General features: G+C 34.8%; 1 protein-coding gene across 6 annotated transcripts in view; it reads left to right on the plus strand.

Moving 5' to 3' along the window:
* The window catches only part of LOC104060194 (AGBL carboxypeptidase 4), a 954436-nt gene that overhangs the window by 36400 nt on the left and 894141 nt on the right, over window positions 1-23895 (plus strand). For all 6 annotated transcript variants that reach the window (XM_054073734.1, XM_054073733.1, XM_054073732.1 and 3 more), the window contains exon 3: window positions 13848-13972. In XM_054073734.1, the coding sequence (XP_053929709.1) occupies window positions 13848-13972 (125 nt within the window). The remainder of the gene's footprint in view (window positions 1-13847; window positions 13973-23895) is intronic.

The following is a 23895-nucleotide window of genomic DNA, read 5'->3' on the forward strand; positions in this document are numbered from 1 at the left end:
TGCTTTCAGAGCACAAAGCATCATGGTCAAAAGAGCGACGGTGCAGCAAGCCAGGAGGCTGGAGCGCCTGGAGACTGTGAAACTGTTGAGAAATACAAGGAACAGATCCAATGTTGGCCATAGATGTGAAGGTGTTTTCCTTGGGATCCAGTAGAGGCTATCCAGAATTTGTTTCAATTCTAGCAAGTTAGCTGAGTAGGAAACTAAAAGCAATTGTGGGAACAGTATCTGCCTGCAAGGGTGCACTGTGCAGGGGAGATCTGTTTTCATTTTTATTCTTCTTCCTTAGTAGTTTGAGTTTTCTTTACTTAAAAGCCAAGTAATCTAGTTTATTATATAGTAAAAAACCACTGCTTTTTGTTTAAAAGCTTTATTGGCTTTTGGCGTACTCACTTATAAGAAAAAGATCTAGGCAGTTCAATTTCAATAATATTTCAATTTCTGAGTCAGATTCTCATCCCATCCATCTTAAATCCATTTCCTTTCTTTAACCACCTGTATGCCCTCGTCACAGTTCCCAGACTTGGTTTGCTTGTGCAGTAGTTTGTAATTTGCACTTTTTTGATCCTCTATGTCTGGCATACAAGGCAAATTACATTTCTTTTGTGACTGAAGTAGAGGGGACTGTATCCGAGGGGACACTCACTTGTGCCCTCACTATCTTTTAACCAACTCAAGGAGTCTACTATTAGTGAACTAAAGTATAAGGCTGTATGTGGATGCAGAAAATACATTACTCCCTGTTTGTCACATTAATGCTCTTCAGTCTGTTGCTTAGCAGACTAGTTCTCATGTGTCTCCTAAATATGTGGAATCAAGTTACTTATGATCGTTGTATAATTAATGTAACCTGAAATTTTGGGAATGTATGACAGACATATAATCACCCATGAACTCCAACTAAGCCATTACTTTGACAGTCATTTGGTGTTTACATGGCTAGAGACGCGACTTTAATATCTTGGTTCTGCAGTGAAAATATTGTTAGAAAAGAAAAGCTCATGAATGAAAATTGCATTTTTTTAGTGTATGTAGCAATATATTTGAAGGTAGAAATGTATCCAAATGTCTACATGTATATGCATGCTTTATGGTTATTAATGTCTTTTCATGAAAATTCTTGATTGTATAGATGTAGCTATTTTACAAATAACTATCAGCTGATTAATATTTTAAATCAGCATTTAACACTAACATACTACATCACATTGTAAAAAGTACATCTGTTCCAGAATACATGTTTTCATTGTCAACTACCTCTTTATAACAGTCTTTTTCTTGACTTCCTACCTTGGCCTCACCTTGCCCTCCACTCTCACCATGTTTTAGGCATAATTTGCTGATGAAACCCTCATTTTGTGTTAAGATAGGGAGTAAAAGAATATGTTGATGGCTTGGATTCCTCTTGGTATTCTGATGATTCCTGAGTAGAGAGAGTGATGTGCTGTCATTCTTGCCATAACTGTCCAAGGCTGAGATTTTGATTACATCTTTCAAAATATCTTTTCAGTTTCATCTAAAAATGAGAATAAGTTGAATAAAATCCACTTTACATTTGAGCTGAGCTGCGTATTCACTTTATATATGTAAGTTAAGCTTGGTTTCCTAAGGAGTTTTATCGGTTAATACAAAATATCTTGTTTCTTTATGACAATTACCACATATGAATTTTTTTCTCCTATATTTTTTTCTTTTTATTTATTTATTTTTTTAAAGCATGAAGTTAAGTGGATTTGCGTTTGGTTGGCAAGCGGCTCTAGCTGTGCTTCAACAGCTGTTTGCTTTCCTGAATTGTCCTTGGTGCTGAAATTGCTTTTGTATCTAAACAGCAAAATGTGTTTATAGGGCTACAGAATATGGAGATAAATTTAGCCTGTCAAACAGATATTATTGGGGATTTTTTTTTTGTGCTGTGTTTCTGGGAGTGGATCCTGACTACAGTGCTTTAATTCCAAGCTGTGTGTGCCTTTGGACATCTTACAGAACTGTTAGTCGAGCTTTTCTGTTTGATTTATGACCTTGCCTGTATGGACTTCTGATCAGATTTTATTCTCATTTAGTGCAAGAGGGGCTAATTATGAAAGTGACAAAGACTCTTTCATTGTGCTAAAGCTTTTTGAATGACAAAAAGGGGGCTTTAAATTAAAATGAACTTTAACAAGGCATTTTCACATTGAAGTGATACACACTCTACTGCTGATAGAGTAATTCATTTTCAACCCTTTCTGATTCTATAAACACATTGTCTCACAAGATCAGTAATTTTTTTACCTCTCAGGCTAATGAAGAGTGGATGGTAGACCGATGAATTCTCTTTTTGCAGAACTGTTTTGACATTCTTAATTTTTTCTTAAATATCAAAGAAAGGACAAAGAGCTGTGATTTTATTGCATTAATATTAATAATCATTTATCTGCCAGAAAAACATTTAAATATCACTTGACATTTGCAGAGAAAGATTAATGTTTAATTTACTACAAACATAGAAATACTTTGAAATAAAAGGGAATGCTTCTGGATTGGGCAAAATGAAAAAAAAAAAAACCTACAAAATTAAGACAGGCATTCAGATGTAGTAAAATATTCTAACCATAGCAGAAGACAAAAATGTGTTGGTGCTATCTAAAATGTCAATATTTAAATTATCACTTCTGATTGAAAAAATAGCATCGACTAGATATTTTTAAGGTCTAATTTAAGCTTTAACTAAACAAAGATAACTGAGGGTAAGCAGTTTTCTGTTACATTCATGTGGGCACAGTTAAGAAGGCCTACTATAAATTCTACCAGTGTTACAGAAACAAAGCAACGTAATGCAGGACATAATATAGTACATTGGAGGAAAACTAGGACATAATATTGACGTTTTATGATTATTAGTAGGTTTGAAAGTGAAGAAGGGCTTCCAGAAAAGGCTAGTGACTGGAAGAAAGGAAAATGGCAGGATAAGGAGTCAGGAAATTATATCACTGAAAATACAGGAACAAGTTCCATAACCTACAGAAAGATCAAAATACTGTATAATAAAGAGAAGAGCATGGAAAACATTTTGGTCTACAAAACCACGTCACACTAGGAACTATAGCAGAGGAGTAGGTGAAGCTGTGTATCAGTCTAATCTGATGAAATGGCTAAAGATGTGCCTAGGCTGCCTGGAAGTCTATCTGTAAATTTTATTGTGGAGATTGTTATAAGATTTCACTTCTAGACAGTGAAATAATGGGATTAATGTATTGAATAGGAAAAACATTTCTAGCCCCCAAACTGTTTTTGTGATTATATTGATAAAGTCATAGAGAACCAAATTCAGTTTAATAATAAACTAAAATAAGACCATTTCTTCTGCAAAAGCTGTGTATAGGGCAGATATTATTCAGATCCAGTATTTGTACTGAAAGTCTATCCTTACAGTACCATTGTTCAAGGAAATTTTTGTATGAGATACACAAGGAAAGTTTTAACTGTAAAACCAGTAATTTTTTAATTGAAGAATGTTTTTATTAAGGACCCATCTGAAAATGCAAGAATCTTTTATAAGACAATAGCCTTTCCATTAATACTCTTTTTAATAAGAAAGGCAAATTTATTTACAGCTCTGGTGACTTGAGAGAGGTCTTTGAGAAAATAATTCAACTATAGGTCTCCATACTTTTTGAAGCCGCTATCGATTAGTTTTCCTCAAGTGACAGATTGTAGTTATACTATGGAATGATTCCCTTGGAAAAAGGGTGATTCCGTGTATCAGACACCAAACCTGGACAAATGCAGAGTTACAGCATTACTGTACAGCATTAAGTCGTCTGGAATATCCTTACTTGTAGGATGGAAGAACTGTTTTGACTTTTGCATTATAAAAATTCTTAGGGCCTTTGCAAACTGATGATTAAATCGAGTATGAAGCATTACATAAGTATGGGCACTGTAATGTACTTAAGAATAAAGAATATGCAACTTTTAATATTTTTAACCATTTGTAATGTGCTGCTTGCACATCTGTGATGTCTAGGCAGCAGGTAAATATGAGAATGTTTTACGTTAGAGGCTATAGGTAGCAACAGATTTCATTGAGTACATTGAGCATCACAAAGCATTGAAATATGTTGCTACCTATAGTCTCTAATGTAAAACATTCTCATAATTAGACATATTTTTCTCCCTATTATACAGCAATAATGGTACATTCCACTGTGGTACTAGTTCATATCCCCTGATCTGCCTTGGTGGTTTCTCCCATGGTTAAGGCTGCAGACATTGTTATAATTTATTTATTAACTTATTAATTATTTATTTAGGATAGTACCCATTATATGCTAAGTGGCTTCCAAGCAGAAATTTCCCCAAATGCTTTTTCTTTAAGAGCTTTTCTTTGAAAGACGTGATACAGACGCAGTTGTGAGGTACCCATTTTGATAGCGTATACTTTGTTAAAGAAAGCTGAGTTTTGTGACACTAATGCAGAACCTCTTTGTATTCTGATTTTCCTTTAACAAAGGTTCACTGCCATGGATAAATAACTGCCCATCTGTCATTGGAGGCCTTTGGGGAATCGATAAATAGGGAGCAGAAAAATCAGTAGTCTGCTGTTTTTCTGGGTATTTGGTGGTTTTGGTGCAGTGGGTGTGCGTCGGCTGTTGTAGGGCATGGGCCTCTGATTTTTCTTGACACTCCCTACTCACTTGAGGCACATCGCTACTTTACTGCTGACATTTTCTTTATTTACATAATTTTGTGACTTTGTCTGGAGAATTAGTCCTGCAGTCTTGGGTTCTACTGATATTTTTGGAATTCATAAGAATTTCACAGATGTAGGAGAAGGAGTCGAGAGACTGACTCCATTTCATCCATCCTCTACTATTTCCCTGCATAGTGAACATTGACATTTTATTTTTTACAGCTCAGGGTTTTAGGTCCTTTAACTGAAAGCATCACTATTTATTGATAAGGGCAATTTTGAAATAAGGCTGTTTGGCTGTAAATGATTAAATATCAATCTCATTTGATCAAAACTATTGAATTTCTTCAGCAAGATTTTATTATATAATTTCTTTATACATATATAAGCCTTCTTTTTGCACAATGGCATCTGTAGTATACTGGAATATCTGTTGCTTGTATTTTGCTCTTGTGCTATTTTGCTTGTGGTATTTTTTTTGAACAATGATGATCACTAAATCTTTAGGATTACTTGTTGCTGTTTTTCATTGTGCTATAAACTGGGATCACTGTTAAGACTGCTCCTCTTAATGAATATTAAAAGACAGAAAATATCCCAATTCTCCTAGTTGCTTGTGTTGTCTTTCAAAATGGTATTGTTTACTCTTCTGGATTATCTTTAAAGGAAAGTAGGTGGCTTTGGGGATAAACACATGCTAGAACTTTAAAATTACTTATATTGTGAAATCTGTAGTAGTATCCTCATTGCTGGAGAAGCATCAAAATACTGCTCAATAAATTTTAATCTCTGTATTCCCCCTTTCCCCTCGCTGAGACATCACTCAAACACCAGTGACCAAGAGAAGTAATTTATTCTGAAAGGAAGAACTTATCCTAAAACTATCCATTGGTCCGCATGGTCCAGGCTACTAAAAGATGAGAATATTTTTATAACTGTTTTTAGTAAAAGAGAATCACAGCATCATCCCCTCCACTTTCTTGTCTATTATCTTCAACAAATAAAACAAATTTAAGCTGGTTTATGCGTCTTTCTTTTTATTACAGTGAGTCCTTCTTTCACACAGGTTTCCAATTCCCTTAATTTTCTGTGTGGAAGACAATTCTTTGGCTCGATAAAAACTGGCCTTGTATCTTTTTCAGTTCATTCAGAGGCCAGTCCCACAACTTTCTTTAAATCTGCTGATTCCACTTAGCTGCTGTGGGTGATAAATTCTGCCTCCTACTCTAATTCAGATGAAAGTTTTAATTTTTATAACTCTCCTGGATGTTTTAGTCTAAGCCGTACTGTTCATTAAATTTCTGCAATGTAACTCAATACCAAGGAATTATAGATTTGTTCATTAGAGTTGTTTAGGACCACTGAGAAGCGGTAACCGTGATCTCAGATATTATGGGCAGATTGTCCTTAGGAAATTGGTCTAGTGCACCTTACTTTTGTCACTTGAGAGGAAAAATACTGGGAAGAGTGGAACTCAGTCTGTGATCTTGAATAGGTGTGGAAAATCAGATTGTGCTCTCATTGTTATGAATTAGGAGCAACACCACCAAAATGAATATTATTACACCAAAAGAAATAAGATAGTTGGATAGGATAAGAACATTTATAAGTTTGATATTCACTGTTCTTCTCCTTATTGTTGCTGGATCATTTGGTAGAGAAACAAACAAATAAGTGGAGACTCATAACTCTTCTAAACCTAAAAAGCAATACAATTTATCTTAATGCTATGTTCAAAGATAAACAAGAAAGTGTAAAAGCTAAAATTTTCATGTGCTGTCAGTCACCATTAGACTTTATCACACTGTCTAATTACAATAAAAGCTCAATCGGAATCGCTTAGCCTCTATGAGTTCTGCATTAATATGTACCTCTTAGTTTACCCTTTCCAGTGACATTAACTGGCCTTTTACCAGTTGCTGCTAAGAGCTAAGGTAGCATTTGTTCCTGAACAATCTTTTTCATAAAATCTGCTGATTTATTGTCCTTTGGATGTCACTATTGATAAAAACTTAAAACATAATGGAAACACAGCAATTTCTACTTGCTTAATTGAGGAGAGAGGATGGAAAAGCGACTACAGATATAAGTCTGAAGCATCCTGCTTCTCAAGCGATGCACTTCTAAAATGCTTTGCCTATTTGATAGTCTTGAGCATTTTTCAAAGGTGATTTGGATTTTGGCTGAAAGCTGAGTCATGAGCATTACTTTTGTTTTAAGTGAAACATCAGGTTCTTGAAAGAATAATATATTGCTGATAAGCATTGGGGTGTTTTTTCCCCAAAACATTGATTTAACTGTAGCAGTGTAGATGCTACTCTGTATTGCAGAGCTTATGTACAATTTTAATAATTTACAGTATGTTTTACTTTACGAGGTTTTGTGGATGTGTTTTTTACTGTATTGTCTTTTTATTCAAATCACGTGCTTTGCAGTTTCAAGAATCTTGATTCAACTTATACTTTGGACAGGAGTCCAGTAGATGATGGAAGAATGGTCACAGGTTTTCGGAGATCATAATTATTTCATTAGATTTTGTCCTGTTTAAAAATCAAATGTAGTTTAGGACTTCTCACCGAACTATTTTTCATAAATTCTTTTCACAGACAAAGACCATAAAGCCAGTGGGACTTTACAACTGATATTCTTAGATGCCCTCCTTTCAGAAAATATCTAAATCTTTCACTCAAGGGAAGTTTTTACAGATCTTGGTCCCTGTAGTTCCTTTTCCACTTAGAACATATCAATAACATTTTTTTTGCATTATGATCTCAATGTGTTTTGTGATCTTTAAGGATGAATTCCATTGAGAGTATTCCATGTTCTACATTCTACCTTATTTTGCGAAGTATATAGTTGAATGAAAATGTAGATTAATACTGTTTGGCTATCTTGGACTTGATCCCAGGTTCAACTGGTGAAAATGATGTATATTTCAATCTGCTCCTTGGTTGTTTTTGTTTAAAGAATTTGTATAGATTGAAATGCAGCTGCAAGTGTATTAGTGATTTTCTATTGCTTACTTGTCAAGATTTTTATTGTGTGAATGAAAAATAGTATTTCAAAACCTGGCAGCGTATTGACAAAAACAGAAGAGCACTTTGTGTAATTCTCTTTTGAAAAACTACCTCTTTTAGAGACAGAGATTGCCTTAGCTACTTCCATTCATATGTATCTTGATCAATAGATTTATTGATAGCTTTTAGCTAAGATTTAATTCTTTTTTTCTCCTCAGTTCACCATGGTGCTCACTTTTCTGAATTAAGAAACTAGAATTAGGCTCCTATGAGCAAGGCATACAATATGCAAGTGCTCTAGGTGTAAAAGGAGGCATTTGACCTTTTGTTGCTAATCTGTGACAGGTGCAGGCTATTTTCTTCCAAATGGTGTTAATTTTCATGTGCAAATCCACCCCCTGAAACCTGCATTCTATATATCCACCACAGGGGAATTGGTGGTCATCATGAGTACTGTAATGGACAGCTGAGAGGGATAATCACTGATATTTCAGTATATTCATGCTTGCAGCTCAGTCGTTTTTAGTGCGCTTCTGTTTTCACTGCTTATTAGGGAGGCTAAGTTAGTTATTCATTGCTGGACAAAAAAAGTGTCTGAGAAAGTTCATGTGCAGGGAACAGCACATTGTTACAAATTAGTTTCCTTTACCATTTCTGGCAAACTCATTACAAAGTAATCGCGCCCTGCGCTGAAGTGCACTTCCTCTGGGACCAATAACTGTAAATAAGCAGGGCTGCAAGCTGGCTGATAAGTTGTTGTTCTGAAGATAACGGTCCTTTTTAGCAGAGTGTTTGACCTTTTTCTTTATATTGCCTCAGGCTTGTCTAAGACCCTCAAGGTCTATTTTTCATCTTAAAATTCTCTGTAGGGAAGCACAATGTGTGGTTTAAGAAGATTTTAGGATTGTTTAACATATCTATATTTTCTTTTCTAGCATTTTTATGATAATAGTTAGAATGCTTAGGAAGCGTAGCTAGCATTTTCTTAAGCAGGTTTTCTTTCTTTGTGTAAAGTACACTTTTTATTGATGTTGGAAGCAATATACGTTAATATTTTATGAGGACTAAGTGTGTGTTGCATGATTAATAAAATAGTAACATTGGATTTTTTTCTGACTTTTAAAGTAACTTGAAACATGCTATTGACCCCCTTCACTAGCCACATTTTGAGAGTATCGCACTAAACTTTACTCTCTAAAGCAATTTAAGCAAATATAATTAAGAATTTCAGCTCGAATGTTAAAGAAAAGTAAGTCTTCTTTTCTCAGTATGCTAAGAGTATTGAGCAGAACTGTGACTGAAAATTGAGCATGTCTTAAAAACAAACCCCAAGGCAAAGTGAAAGTCAGTTTATAGACATCTGGGAATTTGATTTGTTCACTTCTTCCCATCGGGTTAGAAAGATCTGTGTCAGTATTTTTTTTAAGTAAAATAATAATAGAAAAGCACCTCTGCAACTTATTTCAGAGTGCATAGGAGAAAAAATTCTGTAATGTTTTGTAAAGTGCTAGCTACTCTAATAAATTGCTTATTTTACCTTTAAGATATAGTCAGAAAGCCATTTGACAGCCAGACATGAGCAGAAACTGGAAAAAAAGAAAAACAATTAAACAAGAAATGTCTTAGAATGCCACCAAGTTCAGATCTTTCTGCTAATAATTTTGTTGGGCTTCTTTCCCTTGCAGATCACATTACTCAATCAGATCATTAATTTTACATGAGCCTTAAAGAACATTGTTAATATCCTCTGTTTTATAATGTTAATCCCCAAATACAACGCAAATCATGAATTACAGAATGATGATGTTTAAAATAATGTTGTATAATCTCGTAAGTCTAACTTCTGTATTTATTGAATAGAGCAGTGATGATTTCATGTGGATGTGAACCCAAAGTAAAGTAAAGCTGATACTTTATTAGTGTGACTTTTTTGCTTTGATTTTAGAAGAATGTACTTAATTGATAGGGTTATGAGCAGACTCGCTTGCTGATATCACAAATTACCAGGCTAGCAATGTCCATAGAATAAGAACTGTACAATGGGGGGGGAGGTCTTACAGTGGTTTTATCAAGACTGAAAACCATTGGTGGGTATATTGCACAAAATTAGTGCTATCCAGCTTTCTCTTAAATTTATCATCATTTCGGCATGTTTTCTGTCTTGCTATACATCTAACAAAAAAGGAAAAGAGAAATTTTAAGGGACCTTATAGAGCTACTAAAAAGCAGTTTGGAAGTTGCTTGCACTTGAGAAAAAAATATTTATTTTCAGTGTTAAAATATTAAAGTGTTATAATGGGTAAATGAAATAGTGCAATCAATGTTTAATTCCTGTTTCATAGTTTCTAATGCATTTCACTGTGTTACCTATGGTATTGGAACAGAATTATCACTCATTACAATAAATCCATTTCTTGTGATTCTCTCAGTGTGAAGTACATAAAATTGTTAACTTTGTTTATGAGATTAACATTGGGAAGTTTATATCCTTCCTTGGACACCAAAAAATATATTTTGGTGGCATTATCAGTTTTCTACAAAGCACCCCTTAAAGCAAAGAAGTGTTTGATTCTTATAGTTCTAGGCTGCTTTATACCAAAAGTACTGTCTTGTTTAATTACATTGCTCTGTGGGTTGAAATTAGGCTGATAGGTTGCAAGCAAAGGCTGTGATATTACAAACAATAGTCTATTGAGCACAAGGAACTTGTTGAATTGGTTACCAAAGGCATTAGCGTTCGGTCCAGCCTATTTAGCATCTGGCAGGCAGAGAAGGAATAGTGGGTTAATGAAATGTACAAATGATACTAAACTGCAAATGGCTGTGGCAGCTGATGTATATACTATGAAGGAGCCTAGCAAGAGGCAGTTCTGTAGGTAAAAAGTAATAAAGTGAGATACAATTCACATAAGGAAAAAGTACTGCATTAAGACAGATGAGCAGTCAAATCAAGTATTACAGATAGAGAAAGCAACATTGGGATTCACAGAAATTATGCACACAATAATTAAATTGTTAAGGGTTCTGCTGTATTTAATGTAACTCTATAGGTTTTCTAGAGCAGACTGTGTTCGAGTAGTTCCAGCACACCAGCTCTTCACCATCAGTGATTTCACTGACATTGGTTCAATTCTGCAGTGCTAGTTTAGCGATTTTATGGACTCTGTAAAGTAGTTCTAAGTGGGCCATCTGTCCCCTGTACAGCTCAGGTCAGTTTGATGTTAAAAGAGAAGCTGAAATATGCAATAGGTCAGAAACATTTTCCTGTTTGTATTTATCCTCTTAATAGTCTTTTAGTTTCCTATGCCTTGCCGTATACCTTCTTAATGATCTTTGAACTTAAAAGAGAAATTTAGTTGATTCTATATTTTTCTTTGGAAGTGATTAGATCAAACTTTGCACCTCCTGTTCTCTACTGCTGATAACTTAATATGTATCTGGAATTGCTGGGATCATTGAAAGGCATCTATACCTAGTAGTTTACAAGCTGGACCTAGTCCACAGTCTGCGTTCGTCCAGCCTTCTGCCTTAATCTTAGAGGATCCACCAGCATCACACTCCCAGCTCAGGTTGAAGTGACACTGCGTGTTCACGCATTAAACTTTGTCCGGAAAGAGCTTAAGATATGACCTGTGAGGCAACTGAAATCCGATCTCGGACCACCTACGTTCTGAAATACATGAAGAATATTGTTTACCCAGCAATGTCACATGTTCATGACATTTAATTAAAAATACAGTAAAACAAAGTCCTTTAAATAAAGGTAATACAATGCAGCAGCTTGATTTTACCGCTTAGTTACTTTGGATGATAACCTGTAGGAAATAATTGTGTTAAGATTCAAGTTCTGTTGTTGTGAAAAATGGCGACAGGTTTGACCCCTGTGGTGGAAAGTGCACTTAAATGTGTAAGAGACTTAATCTAAAGTCAGGCAGATATGGTGACCTTGCCTGGGATCTAGGCGCTCACCCAACCACTCTCTCCCTTGCCCTCCTCAACAGGACAATGGGTGAAAATAAGATTAAAGAGCTCATGGGTTGAGATAAAGACAGGGACATCGCTTACCAGTTGATATCACAGGCAAACCAGACTCCACTAGAGGAGAATTAATTTATTGCCAACAAAGAGAAAATAAAACACCTCCAAACCCTTCCCTGTTTCCCAGGATCAGCTTCACTCCTTTGTTGCTGACCTGCTATGAAACGCAACATAGTGGGATATGGAGGGCTGTGGTCAGTCCATAGCATTTCCTCTCTGCTCCTTCTCCCTCTTCACACTCTTTTTCTGCTCCATCTGGTACCATTCCCATGACTTCATGTCAGGAGAGCCTGCTCCATCATGGGTCCTCCATGGCCACTTCAGGAAATATCCACCTGCTCCAGCCTCTCTCGACAGGCTGCAGGGAAGCCTCTGCCTTAACACCTGGAGGACCCCCTTTCCTCCTTCTCCTCTGATTCTGGTTCTCCTCAGACTTCCTTGCTCCTCACTGCCTGTGTGGCATTTTTGCCTTTGCTTGAAAACCTTTTCAACAAGGTGCCACCAGCTTTGCAGAGGGTCTGAGCTGTGCCTGTGGTGGGGCCACTGCAGAGCTGACTGGAACCAACTGGAACCAGCACCTCTCCTCAGAGAGCCCAGCCCTGCAGCCCCTGCTGCTGGCACCTGATCACCGACACCCGATAGAGCAGATGACATTATTTATATTTGGCAAAGGTATTCTAGCCGTACAATATTGCTGGGGTTTTTTTTCAAATATTTCATATGCCAAATGTATCCTTCAGGCAAGTGTTTAGGAACAGATTGTTAGCATGAAGCAGTTTTCTGCAGAGGGAATCAGTAAAGAGCATTTTCTTCTGAAAAGAAGAGTGCGGGTAGGAAAATAGAGTATAACATTAAAAATAAGGAAGATTAAAAATATTCAATTAGTAAAGCCAGAAACAATTCAGGATAAAGGAGAAATCCTGTGAATATACTGATGAATAGAGTTTAAAGTAGTTTTTCCTGCTTCTTTTCTGACCTAGAATAGCCAAATTTTGCTACTTGTGCTCATACTGAGTAGTGTGTTACCAACAAACAGACATATTGACTCGAATGGGACGTGCTGAGGAGGGAATTGTTTTGCTCAAATAGTTTTATAAATAACTATTTGAACCCAACAGCATATATCCAACCCAAAAACATGTATCTAACTCACAAAATATATCTGAAACTATAACCCCAGGTCATTTTACAGTGCTATTTTTTTAAATAAGTATATTGGCATGTGAACTAAAGCATGGCCCTGTCTTACAAGACCTGATAGGATGGGTTTTAGGTTGGATCGGGAAAAGGTGAAGTCTTATTTTTGTACTGTATAAATGAAATGCACAGTCTAAACCCTTTCTTTAAAAATCTTGGCACACTTCAAAGGAAAAATGCCAATTTAGCAATTTGAAAGCACTTAGCAAGTTTTCCCAGTGCTGAACTTCATTTCTATAGCCAGTGTGGTTGCTTGCTGAATAATGCCATAGGGGACAATGTAGCTTTGACTATATTTAAAAATATTATTCCATGAAATTCACCAGCAAAAAGCAGAGTTCAAAATCTTACAGCCTAGCTTGTGGCTTTGGAAGGAGGTGATAGAGGTTGCAAATGGCAAAGGAAAAGTTTTAAGGTAGTTTTTGAATCACAAAGGGGATAAAGGCTAGGCCATCTGTGAGGAGAGAGGGATGCTCAGAGCATAAGCTAGAGGGTCCACGTGGAAACCTGGGGACTCTTCAGTCTTAGAGGTGCTTGACCATGAGCAGCAAATAGAAAGAGAGAAATCCATACAGACAGGAACTAAAAGAGATGCAGAAACATTATCAGAAAAGTGAAAAAAAAATGGAAACAATTAAAAGGATGTTAGGACACTTAATAAGAATAGACAGATAAGAGAAGACAGTCTTATACACATTGTCTTCTTTTTGGTGCATTCATATGCATGTATCTTACTAGTATGTATTTTATTTTGTGATTATGATTAAGTCTCTTAAAAATAATTCTGAACTGTTGCAAGGCTTATTATGCTTGTATATTTTAACCAACAGAGGTGAAATCTCTATAAACTTTTACTGGTGTACTTCCCGGGGAGTTTATCAGCCATTCATTGAAATGAATTCTTTTCCATATGTTCTTGGTAGGTAACCTTGGACGGGTGGATCCCATCACAGATTTTGAGTATGACCTGTTCATTAGACCAGATACTTGCAATCCACGCTTTCGAGTCTGGTTCAACTTCACTGTTGAAAATGTAAAAGAATCACAGGTAAGTGATACTAAATTAGTATGATGGCTTTAAAAATTGCTTACTCCAGAATATATTTGCTTAAAAAAAAAAGGAGATAGCTAGGGTTTGTGACAAAAAAAATTTGCTGTAAAATATGTTATTATCCTTTCAAATTTTTCTGAGTAAAAGCAAGTATCAGCAAAACTGGATATAACCACGTTTTTCAGATATCCAAGACAGAAAGTAAGTACAAAGACAATACAATGTTTGCCGTCTAACAGAAGTTGTATTAGTAATGGCTGCTATGTATTTGTGTTAATATATACAAACAAAATATATGTTTCAATATATGAAAAATTATCCATCATAACTGTTCAAATATTATCACTCAAGCCTTCACTTAATGCATGTAGAACAACGAGGTAACCCTGCAGATAGGCGTTACTCTGGTGACTTGTAGTGGAGGAGAAGTTGCCTACCAATGTATGTTTTGTGAAAGAGGAGGTTTAAATCTGAGAAATCCTGATAGGCAACTAAGAAATATTTCTTTGCAGTAAATATATCTCTTAAGAAAGAATTTTCCTTGCTGTTTTTTCACTCGTCCTAAACTAAGCAAAAAAAAAAAAAAAAAAGTTATGTACTAACTTTCACGTTGACAAATCATAAAAGATTTAGTTCTACTTTTCACACATGCTTTGCATTTTATTCTGATGTTCTGTTTTAGTTTATTATAACCAGATTGTAATTTTCACTTAATGGAAAGAAAATTTATTTAGCAGGAGAAAAAACTGCGGAAGGTTTGTATTTGTATTCCTATGAGACCAATATCTTAATATCCACCACTGTACCATTCCTGTTACAACTAGAAATCATGAAATTGTTTATCTGTCTTCCTGGAGCCTGATACTTTATCAGACAGACCCTTTCCCCTACTGTGCCTTACTCAACTATGATCAAATTATACAGTCATGAGATGAATGGGAATCTGTCTCAAGGAGGCAAAGAGATCTGGTAGAAAGATACAATATATATCTGGTGCTTACAGGATATTTGTTTTCATGGTTGTCTACATGAAAGAGAATGGTTTCACTATTAAGTTTGACTTGTGAGGGCTGTTTTTATAATGTGTGTTCCTATAATCTTTTTTTCATCTCTCCAATTTCCGTTAAAATGAGACCTGCACGAATGTAATCTAGTCTGGAACCTTTTTTAGGTCTTTGTACTAGCGGACATGGGCAGTATTAGTCATTGCAGCTCAGCTATATTAAATGAATGTTAGAAATTGCTACATCAAACATACTGTGTAATCTGGTTTGTGCATTTTGATTATTTTCTTTTATGCTTTACTAGAAAATAATAACGATGAAAACCATACCATTCAGTGTTGCTTAAAAATGTTACACTTATACTCGAGTAACTTTGATTATTTTGTGTGTAAAACTAGGTATTTTAATAACTCCATATGAATATCTGTATAATATTCTATTCATTTTTGATATATCATATAGATGATATGGGAGTAAGGCAGATCTATGCATATACATGTTTCCTAGGATTGGTTTCAGCCATTCAGATGAAGACTCAGGAGTGTCTGCTTTTTTTAGTTTTACATATTGTCTGTATTACATTTCCTTCTCATAGTTCCCTTTCTTCAACTTCTAATACTTATGCAACTTTATTTAATTTGATTTGAAAATATGTTGAAGATTTTCTTCTCATTATAAGAATGTCTCTAGTCTTGCTTAATATTTCAGACTAAAGCTTTTACTCACAAAGAAATGGATTTTGATGGCATCGTGAGAAAACAAGAAATCTGCTTTCACTACCTGACACTAGAAATCATCCATTCTGGTTTTCTCCTGTTGTGTGAGACAAATCATTGACACCCAACAATGGACAAATGGATAAAAAAGTGAATTAAAAAGATACAGTGTTATAACAATGGCCGTTAAAACACTAGGAATACATAATTGTACTATGCTGCTGATACGTACTAAATTGCTGATTTAGGTTTCAGTTTTGCTGCTGGATAGTACTGCAGTTTTTACAGTATGTTTAGTGTAGTATTTTGTGTTATTAATCTAGTGATAAATTAAATGAAAGTCCTATTAGACATTCCTGCCAGCCTCACCACCCATGCATTACTATTCTGTAGAGAGCACACTTTTTCCATTTCAGTTTTAATTTTCTTAAGCGACGGAGCTTCCAATTCCTATGTCTCAAAACTGTTTCATAGACTCATCTCTCTGACAGTGTTGCTTGATATTTAGCCTAAAGCTTTCCTTTATTTAATCCCACTATTCCCAGTTGCAATTCTGCTTACTAATAGCTCCTCTTGGTACAAATAAATCCTCATCATCCTTGGCTAACATTTATATTTCTGTAAATTATAACATTCCTCATCATTTGTGTCTCAACCTAGCTATTGTGTTTGGTTCTTTCAGTCCTATATCCAACAGAGTACTTCACCTTTAAGTGTTCAAGTATTTTTCTGCTGGGGGGCCTTTGGACTTTCATTGTAAGTGAATCTTTCCAGCTCTTTGATAAATATCCTAGTTTCCCAGGGAAACAAAGCTTATATGACCACATTGTCTCCTAACTAGCAAGATTTTGTATGGCTGCTGATCTTTCTCCTCTCCTTTGTCCCTCAACGGCTTCTTAACTCTTGGCTAGTTTCAACGCCACTGGACAGGAGTTCCTCTAAGTTTCAGGAAAGTAGGCTGCCAGATGGGCAAGAGACCCATCTGTGTTCCCAGTGGTAGAAAGGCTATAATATGAGATAATTTCTTATGAAAGATCAGAGAATCCACAGTGGAGAATCATAGGAGAAAATGCTCATTGAATCTCTGTTTTTAAGGTAACAGAGATTCTAACCATCAAATCCAAATCAATAGCATTTAGTAGTTTTGCTTCTTGCAGAACTTCTTGGTTTTATTCTTGTTATTCCTCTTCCAGTTCCTTCAATATTTTCTTTTTTAGTGTGGAACTAAAATTTAATGAACAATTCTGAATACGCTTAACATCCTAACTTATAGAGAAGGGACTCTAGTCCATTTAGTCTGTTACTGTCTCAGTATAGACAGCTGAAAATTGCAGCAGCCTTTTGTTGCTGTATCACTATGGAAACGCATGCCTAATTTGTTGTTCACTATCATACATAAGTTGTCTCCTGAATGATTGCATCCTTCCTCCTGTTAGGTACGGCTTAGGTTACTGTTGCTCTTCAGTAACGAGGGCAGGTAATAGAGCTAACCTCTGTAGCATAGCAGTGGCAGCCCTCTTATTTTCAGAATTATTTTTAGAGTTTTGTGATAAACTTGGGTTTTTTTTTGATGTTCGCTTCCTGATGTTACACTGGAACGGGTAGACTTTTTTTCTTGCAAGTTGGTAAATTAACTTATTCCTCCTTCTTATTTGGACTTCTACATCAGACATTTTATGCTGTCAGTTTTATTTTATACTTTATTTTTAGTAAGGAAATAGGCAAAAGAAATGGCTAATGGCTATGGGAAAAAGAATGATCGTGTAAGATATCCATGATTTGAAAAATTTGGTCTTTTTTATTTATTTGTCATGTGTTCAATGGATGAAATTAACACCAATATTGGAAGAAAACTAAAAAAGAAATGGATATGTTATATGTAAGGAGTATAATCATGCAATGATTACGCTTACAATAACCATGAAAAGGAGAATGAAGGAAATAGGGTTTGTTGTGGAACACATAGTCTCATGGGCAAAGCCTCCAATTTCACTGATTATATACGTGCTGGAGACTGCTGTCTATTTCTGGATAATGCTCTTTATTGGACAGAGTTTGTTTCCTATTAACTTCAACCATGGCCCTTACAACATGATCTACAATTTTGCTAAATTCCTTCTCTGTGTAACCGGAAATTGGATGAAACAAAGTCGTCTCCAAATTACATTTTGGGTATTTTAAATAGACAGTGCTTCAGGTGTGTGATTACTTCTGAGCTAGAATGTCCTTAAAGATGTTAGTAGCAGCAGTGATTCATTTGAGATTTCAGGGGAGAAGGGGAAAAGAAATGTGTGTACATGTGATAAATTGTGAAAATATGCCAGTATACCAATATAGGAGAATTTTACAGGTGAAAAAAATAATTATTTCTCTTGGGGGCCATAGCCAAAAATGCTGCACAATTAGTTGACACTCCTTGTTCAGATATTGTAGCCACAGTAAATGTCTGTCCTAGAAAATTTACTTTTGAGGAATCTCAGAAGAGATAAGAGTTGAAGTGAAGAAAGAGTTAAAAATATCTATGTGGATTTTAATTGCTTTAACGAACAGGAACCGTATTACTCCAATAAGTGATGTACATCTGGGCTGCATGGTATGTTCTGTATTTGTATGTACAATGAACAACTCTACTGTCTGAAGAATTATGTTCAGAAATGGTATTTTCACTGAGATTAAAAAAAGAATTTCCAACAGAAGGGGTTTCCTAATATGCCAAATTTTCTTCTGTAAGTGTTGATAAACACATTTGGAGTCCTTCATCACAAACGTACTGACAAAATATACCAAGAAGGATAGAGGAGAAGAATGGATATTCAGCAGTTATGATTTGATTGTTGGTTACAGTTAATAAATCAATCCAGATTGAGGTTAAAATCGAAGACCCAAATGTTATTTACTTCAAAGGCATCCTCTCTGTTACTTCAGTTGCAGTTAGACTGAGGCTAGAATTTTGATTCAAGAATTTTTGAGGGATTTTTGTTATGCATATATGTGGATCGGGAAAAAGCATCATCTCTTCTTCAGAAATGTAAAAAAATGCCAAAGTAGCACAGATAATATAAAATCTGGCCATTATTATGAACACGCAGAGCTCTCATTACAGAGTTTTCTCTTTTTTTGTCCTACACTGTTTTGTAAAATAGAAAAGGCTGTAGAATCTGCTGTCATTAATTAGATTTTTCAGGAACTATTTATTATTGGGACTGAATTTTATAGTTTTTTCAGGCCGCAAATTACTGTCCTGAAACGTGCTGGTGATCCTTAGTGGACAACTGCTTGTTTGTCGTTTTATCATTATGACTGTTCAAAGATATGAATGTATATGGGGGGTGATAGCATCTTTTATTATATGAATTGATACATTTTGGAGAAGAAGGCTGGGGGGAAAGAAAACAGGAATGCTTTGAGGTATTCAACCTCTTTTTCTGGCCTAAGAACTCATCTTGTGTAGTTGATTCCTGCTGAAGCTGTCTCCAAAGTAAGATGGAGTTAGGACGACATCAAAGGTAGTCTAAAGTTGGAAATGGGCCACCTTTCTGCTTCCTTCTTCTTAAGCAGACATTCTTCACTCTACTGTCATTTTGTGATTTAAGTTATTGGTATCAAGATGCGTTATAACACCTTACAGCATTTCCAGTTTCTCGTTTTGGAAGACAGATATTTTCTTTACTGTGCATTAAAGGCTACATTGCATTTACCTAGCTAGTAGAAAAGTGCATATGTTCTTATGAAGGAGTACAGATCTGAAATTTTGAAACTTCTATGAAACATTTTTAAACTTGCAGAATTTCCTGACCAATCTGAAAAATACATTTTCTGTAGTGTGTTTCATTACATCTACCTTCTTTCTAAATTAGGCGTAAGTCATTCATCGTTGAGTAGTTTGCATTGATAATTCCTTAATCCTCTTCTGGTCAGCTCATGTAACCTCTCTCTACCTCTTTATAATAATATATAAGGATAATCACTGGATTATTTGAATTTTGCCTTTTTAGGGAACTCCCCAGCTGTTACCCATCTTTATGTACCTTTCTTATGTTAATTTTTAGTATACAAAGCTACAAAGATATCTCTACCTCTCCTGTATTTTGGTATTTTACTCACCCTTTATTCAAGTGGGCAAAACCTAATCATTTTCATGCAGCAGTTTTGTTTTGTAGTATGACTTAATTTTGTTTACTCGCTTCTGATACCTTTCTTGAAAAGAATATAATTTTAAGAGGTTAAAGCTGAAGTTTACCGATACCTATGCACTGCATATCAAAGCTCATTTAATGGATTAAAATTTAGCAATTTGATATTTGGAAGTTTATAACAAATAGGAGTATTGAACAAATAAGCAATCTGAACGAATCCATCATCTTAGATGGTTTCACTGACATATCTGAATATAATACGTATAAGAACTTGATTACTGAGAATGCTTATGTTGGACTATTTTTTGTAATCCATACAACCACTGCAGTGTAACACAGCAGAATCTTATTGGGAGTGGTGTGAGATTGTTTGCTTCCAAATCAGAATCTTCAAAGTGTAAGACAAGGTCTGTGTTGATAAAAAGATAAGCTTTAATTTTATATTGCTTTTATATGTGTGGTTTTAAAGGAGGATTTTGGTTAGCTTTTAAAAGAAGCTTAGTATCTAGATACTACAGCATTTATTGTACAAAAAGTTTCAGTGTTTTAAATTTGCTGTTTATAGAAAATGTAGATACTTGCTGATTCTTCTCTTTTTTATGTGCTTATTAAATAGTATGCAATTAAAATTAAATTCAATTTTGTATGAAAACTTTGTGACAAAAATTTATATCTATTACTATTACTGTCAGTAACGTAGAACATGGATGTAGGTGTAGAAGAAGAAGTTCATGCAAATAAACATAGGGTAATATGAATATAATAATGTACCAGAATAGGTGAATTTTAAATTTATCTCTACTGCTGTATTTACTTTTTATCTTAATATTTATCTACTACTACTGTTCTACTACCAAAGAAAATTAAATATTTGTGTTTAAATTTCATGCAAAGTTTTATGGGTGTGTAGTTTATAGCTTTTTTTGGCAAGAACAAGTCTTCGCTAAAAAGAAGATGTGTCTTAGGACTAGAAAGCTTGGAGATTTGAGCATATGAGTCCTTGAAGCTTCTTTCTAACTGACTTTGTCCTGCCAAAATACAGAAACAGTTGTAAAACAAGTATCAAGTGGCTAGTGATGTAGGCAAAACTCGGTTGTTGATTCCTTTTTGTTTTACAGTAGACTCATGAAGTAGTACAAAGCAGTTTGAGAAGAATGCGTTTTGTTTAGCGTAGGTGGTATGAAAACACCAAAAATTACATTTAAATACAGAAAAATAGAAGTTTTGTGGATAGTTTTCTGTACCAACAATATCACCCTGAGTCTGAATTTTGCTTTTTTTTCTTTCCTCTCTAGGTTCTCTGCTTCCTTAAGTAAAAATTATCAATCTATTTAGCAGTTTCCAAATAGGCTTCTATTTATCAGTATTTGTTTAAGTTCCTGTTCCTCAGTGATATTTAAGTATCTAATATTTTTGAGATGCGCTGTGGCTATTTTTTTGTTTTATCTCTGCTGTGACTTTATTAATGGTAACTGAAGTGGAGATGTTAAATGACAGTTTTCCAGGAAATCTGGTCTTATTCTACAGATGTCAAAGTCTAACCTAAATGTCAAGCCAACTTAGTTTGAATTATCGGACTCTGTCTTCCTGCTGCTCTTCTGTCTATTTGATTGACTAAACTGAAATTAATTTTAATTTGTTTGTTAACTCAGTGATGAAGGCACTCTGTTCCTCTTTCTTCAAGTCTGTGTTCATATGTGTTCTTTCTAGCTCGTGTTTGAAATTGGGGTCCTTCAGTCAACAGTGACATCTGAATTTGCATCGCTGTCATGAGAGCACTCGGGTCATAAAGGGTTGAATAGTTTTTGTCTCCCAAAATTTCCAGCTCACATAGCCATTTTGACTTCCTAATGAAAGTGCAAATAGCATCACTGTTAGAATTTCTAATTTACTGCTCACTGTAACTTTAGTGTTGATTTAGTTAGATGAGTATCAAATTTTTATTTATTCCATATGTGGGTGATGTTTTTCCTTTGTTCTACAGAGGGTTTTAGTTCTTGTGGGATAACTTTGTCAAGATTTAAATTTTGATGTCCATCTAAGGCTGCTGAGTTCAACAGTTGTTATCATTCACTGTTTTATTTTGCCTTGGAGAAAGGCGCATACTGCAGAAGTGTTGAAGTTATAATTCTTTTTCTAAGCAAGATTAAAAAGGAAATGAAGCTGTCTTGAAACATTTTCATCAGATAAAATCAGTTTTGTATTCAGGTAAATAAATTTAATCTGAATTAGAGAATGCTTTCAGTGAAAATTCTCTAGTGTTTACTAGCAAATATGACAATGGTTGAAGCAAAAAAAGAGTTATATATTTGCGTCCTTTGAGATATATATTTCAGAATCTAGAAGCAGAAAAAAATATGGACTTTCTGTTATTTTTTGTTTAGTTTGACAGCATCATGGTATACTACAATGTTGCACTGCATATACTGCACTGGCCAAGTTCCTTAAATCTATCTGTAAGTGTATGTGTATATTTGATATATACATATTTCCATAATTCTATATCCGTCTGCCTTGGAAATATGAGAGGCTGAGTTGAGTGCAGCTGAACAATAAGTACCTGTAGTTACAACAGGGCAAATGGAATATTTTTTATGTAGCATATGCCATTCAACTTGTAAGAAAAAAAAAATGGAAGAAAGAATGGTGGAGCCAAATTCATGATGCAATTTTTGTAAGATTTTAAGATATCATAGCATGTAGTAATATGGATTTTGACTTTTGACAAGGGAAGGGCTTGAGTCATCTGAAATACTAATCAAAAAAGTAGCTATACTGGTCTCTATGTGGGAAAGGGATATAATTTTATTGTAAGTCAAAAATGCGTGTGATGATAGATGATATATGTAGTGATTGAAGTAATTATTTATTTACTGAAGAAGCCATATGAAATGTTAATTAAATAAGAAACAAAGTGATGACATTTGAAATAGATTGCATGTTCGTCTCAACATTTAAAAAAAGAAAAATCGGTTGAACATACTGCAGATTTGAAGAAAAATAATTTTGCTGTTTTGGAAACTTGTGCCTATATTGGTCATGTATAAAATTAGGTTTATAAATGATGATTCTTCCAAGTTGGAATCTTTTCAAGTACATATAATTTTATTTTGGATCAATAATTCAGTTGTGCTTGGAATAGATTGAGGGTGCATTTGAAGCTTTGGCAAGTGCTTTAGTGTGCAGCTCCATGAAGTTACCCAAAGTTGTCATGACATGTATCATCCTTTAAAGAGAGAAAAATACAGATAGGTTAGTAAACGTAGGCAGTATTCAACATCAGTAAAACAACTGCTGTCCTGATGAAATATTCTCTCTTGGCAAGACAGTGTTAAATTCATAAACTTTTTCTGTTACAGGTGCCTCCAAGAGTATTTCAGATGTCAGTGTTTGGTAATTATTGCATACGTACTGTATGTTTCAGACACTGGCTCTTGCTTGCAGAGAAGTAATGGCCAGGTGTGTTTAATTCCCTGTTATGGTGGCATCTGTCACTCAAAATGTCAGAATTACATTATAAATGCTGTAAACAAAATCAGCACTATGATAATCTTGATGTCAGTGATGTGACCTGCTTACTTTTCTGTCAACTTAAAAACTTTTTTCTTTATGATTAAATACCCTCTTTTTTATTTCCAATGTTAATTGTCTTCAATTCATGTTCTGCTTTTATTACTGAAAAATCTTTACGTCAGAATGCAGAAGCATAAAACTAAAGTAAAAGAAAAAATATTTGCATTGAAGAGATTAATATAAAATGCCCTACACTTTCCTGCTGTTATATTTTTTTTATCTTTTTACGCAGAATATTTTGATCTGTGGCAGGTTAAGATACTGTGCAGAAATTTTTGGAACCTGAAGATGAAAACAAGCTGAAATATCTGTTGGTTAATTCATGTTACTGGGGGAGGGAAATAATTTGCTCTTTAAATGACAAGGAATGAAAATAGAAGCTAGTGAGGAAAAATTATAGAAAGTTGTGTTTTATCTTGCTACCAAGGAAGTCTAAGAATGAAATAGTAGTGATATTCCAGAAGAGGAATTTAGTTTGCAATTTGGAAAGA

Source organism: Cuculus canorus, chromosome 8, assembly GCF_017976375.1.
Source record: "Cuculus canorus isolate bCucCan1 chromosome 8, bCucCan1.pri, whole genome shotgun sequence".
Taxonomy (NCBI): domain Eukaryota; kingdom Metazoa; phylum Chordata; class Aves; order Cuculiformes; family Cuculidae; genus Cuculus; species Cuculus canorus.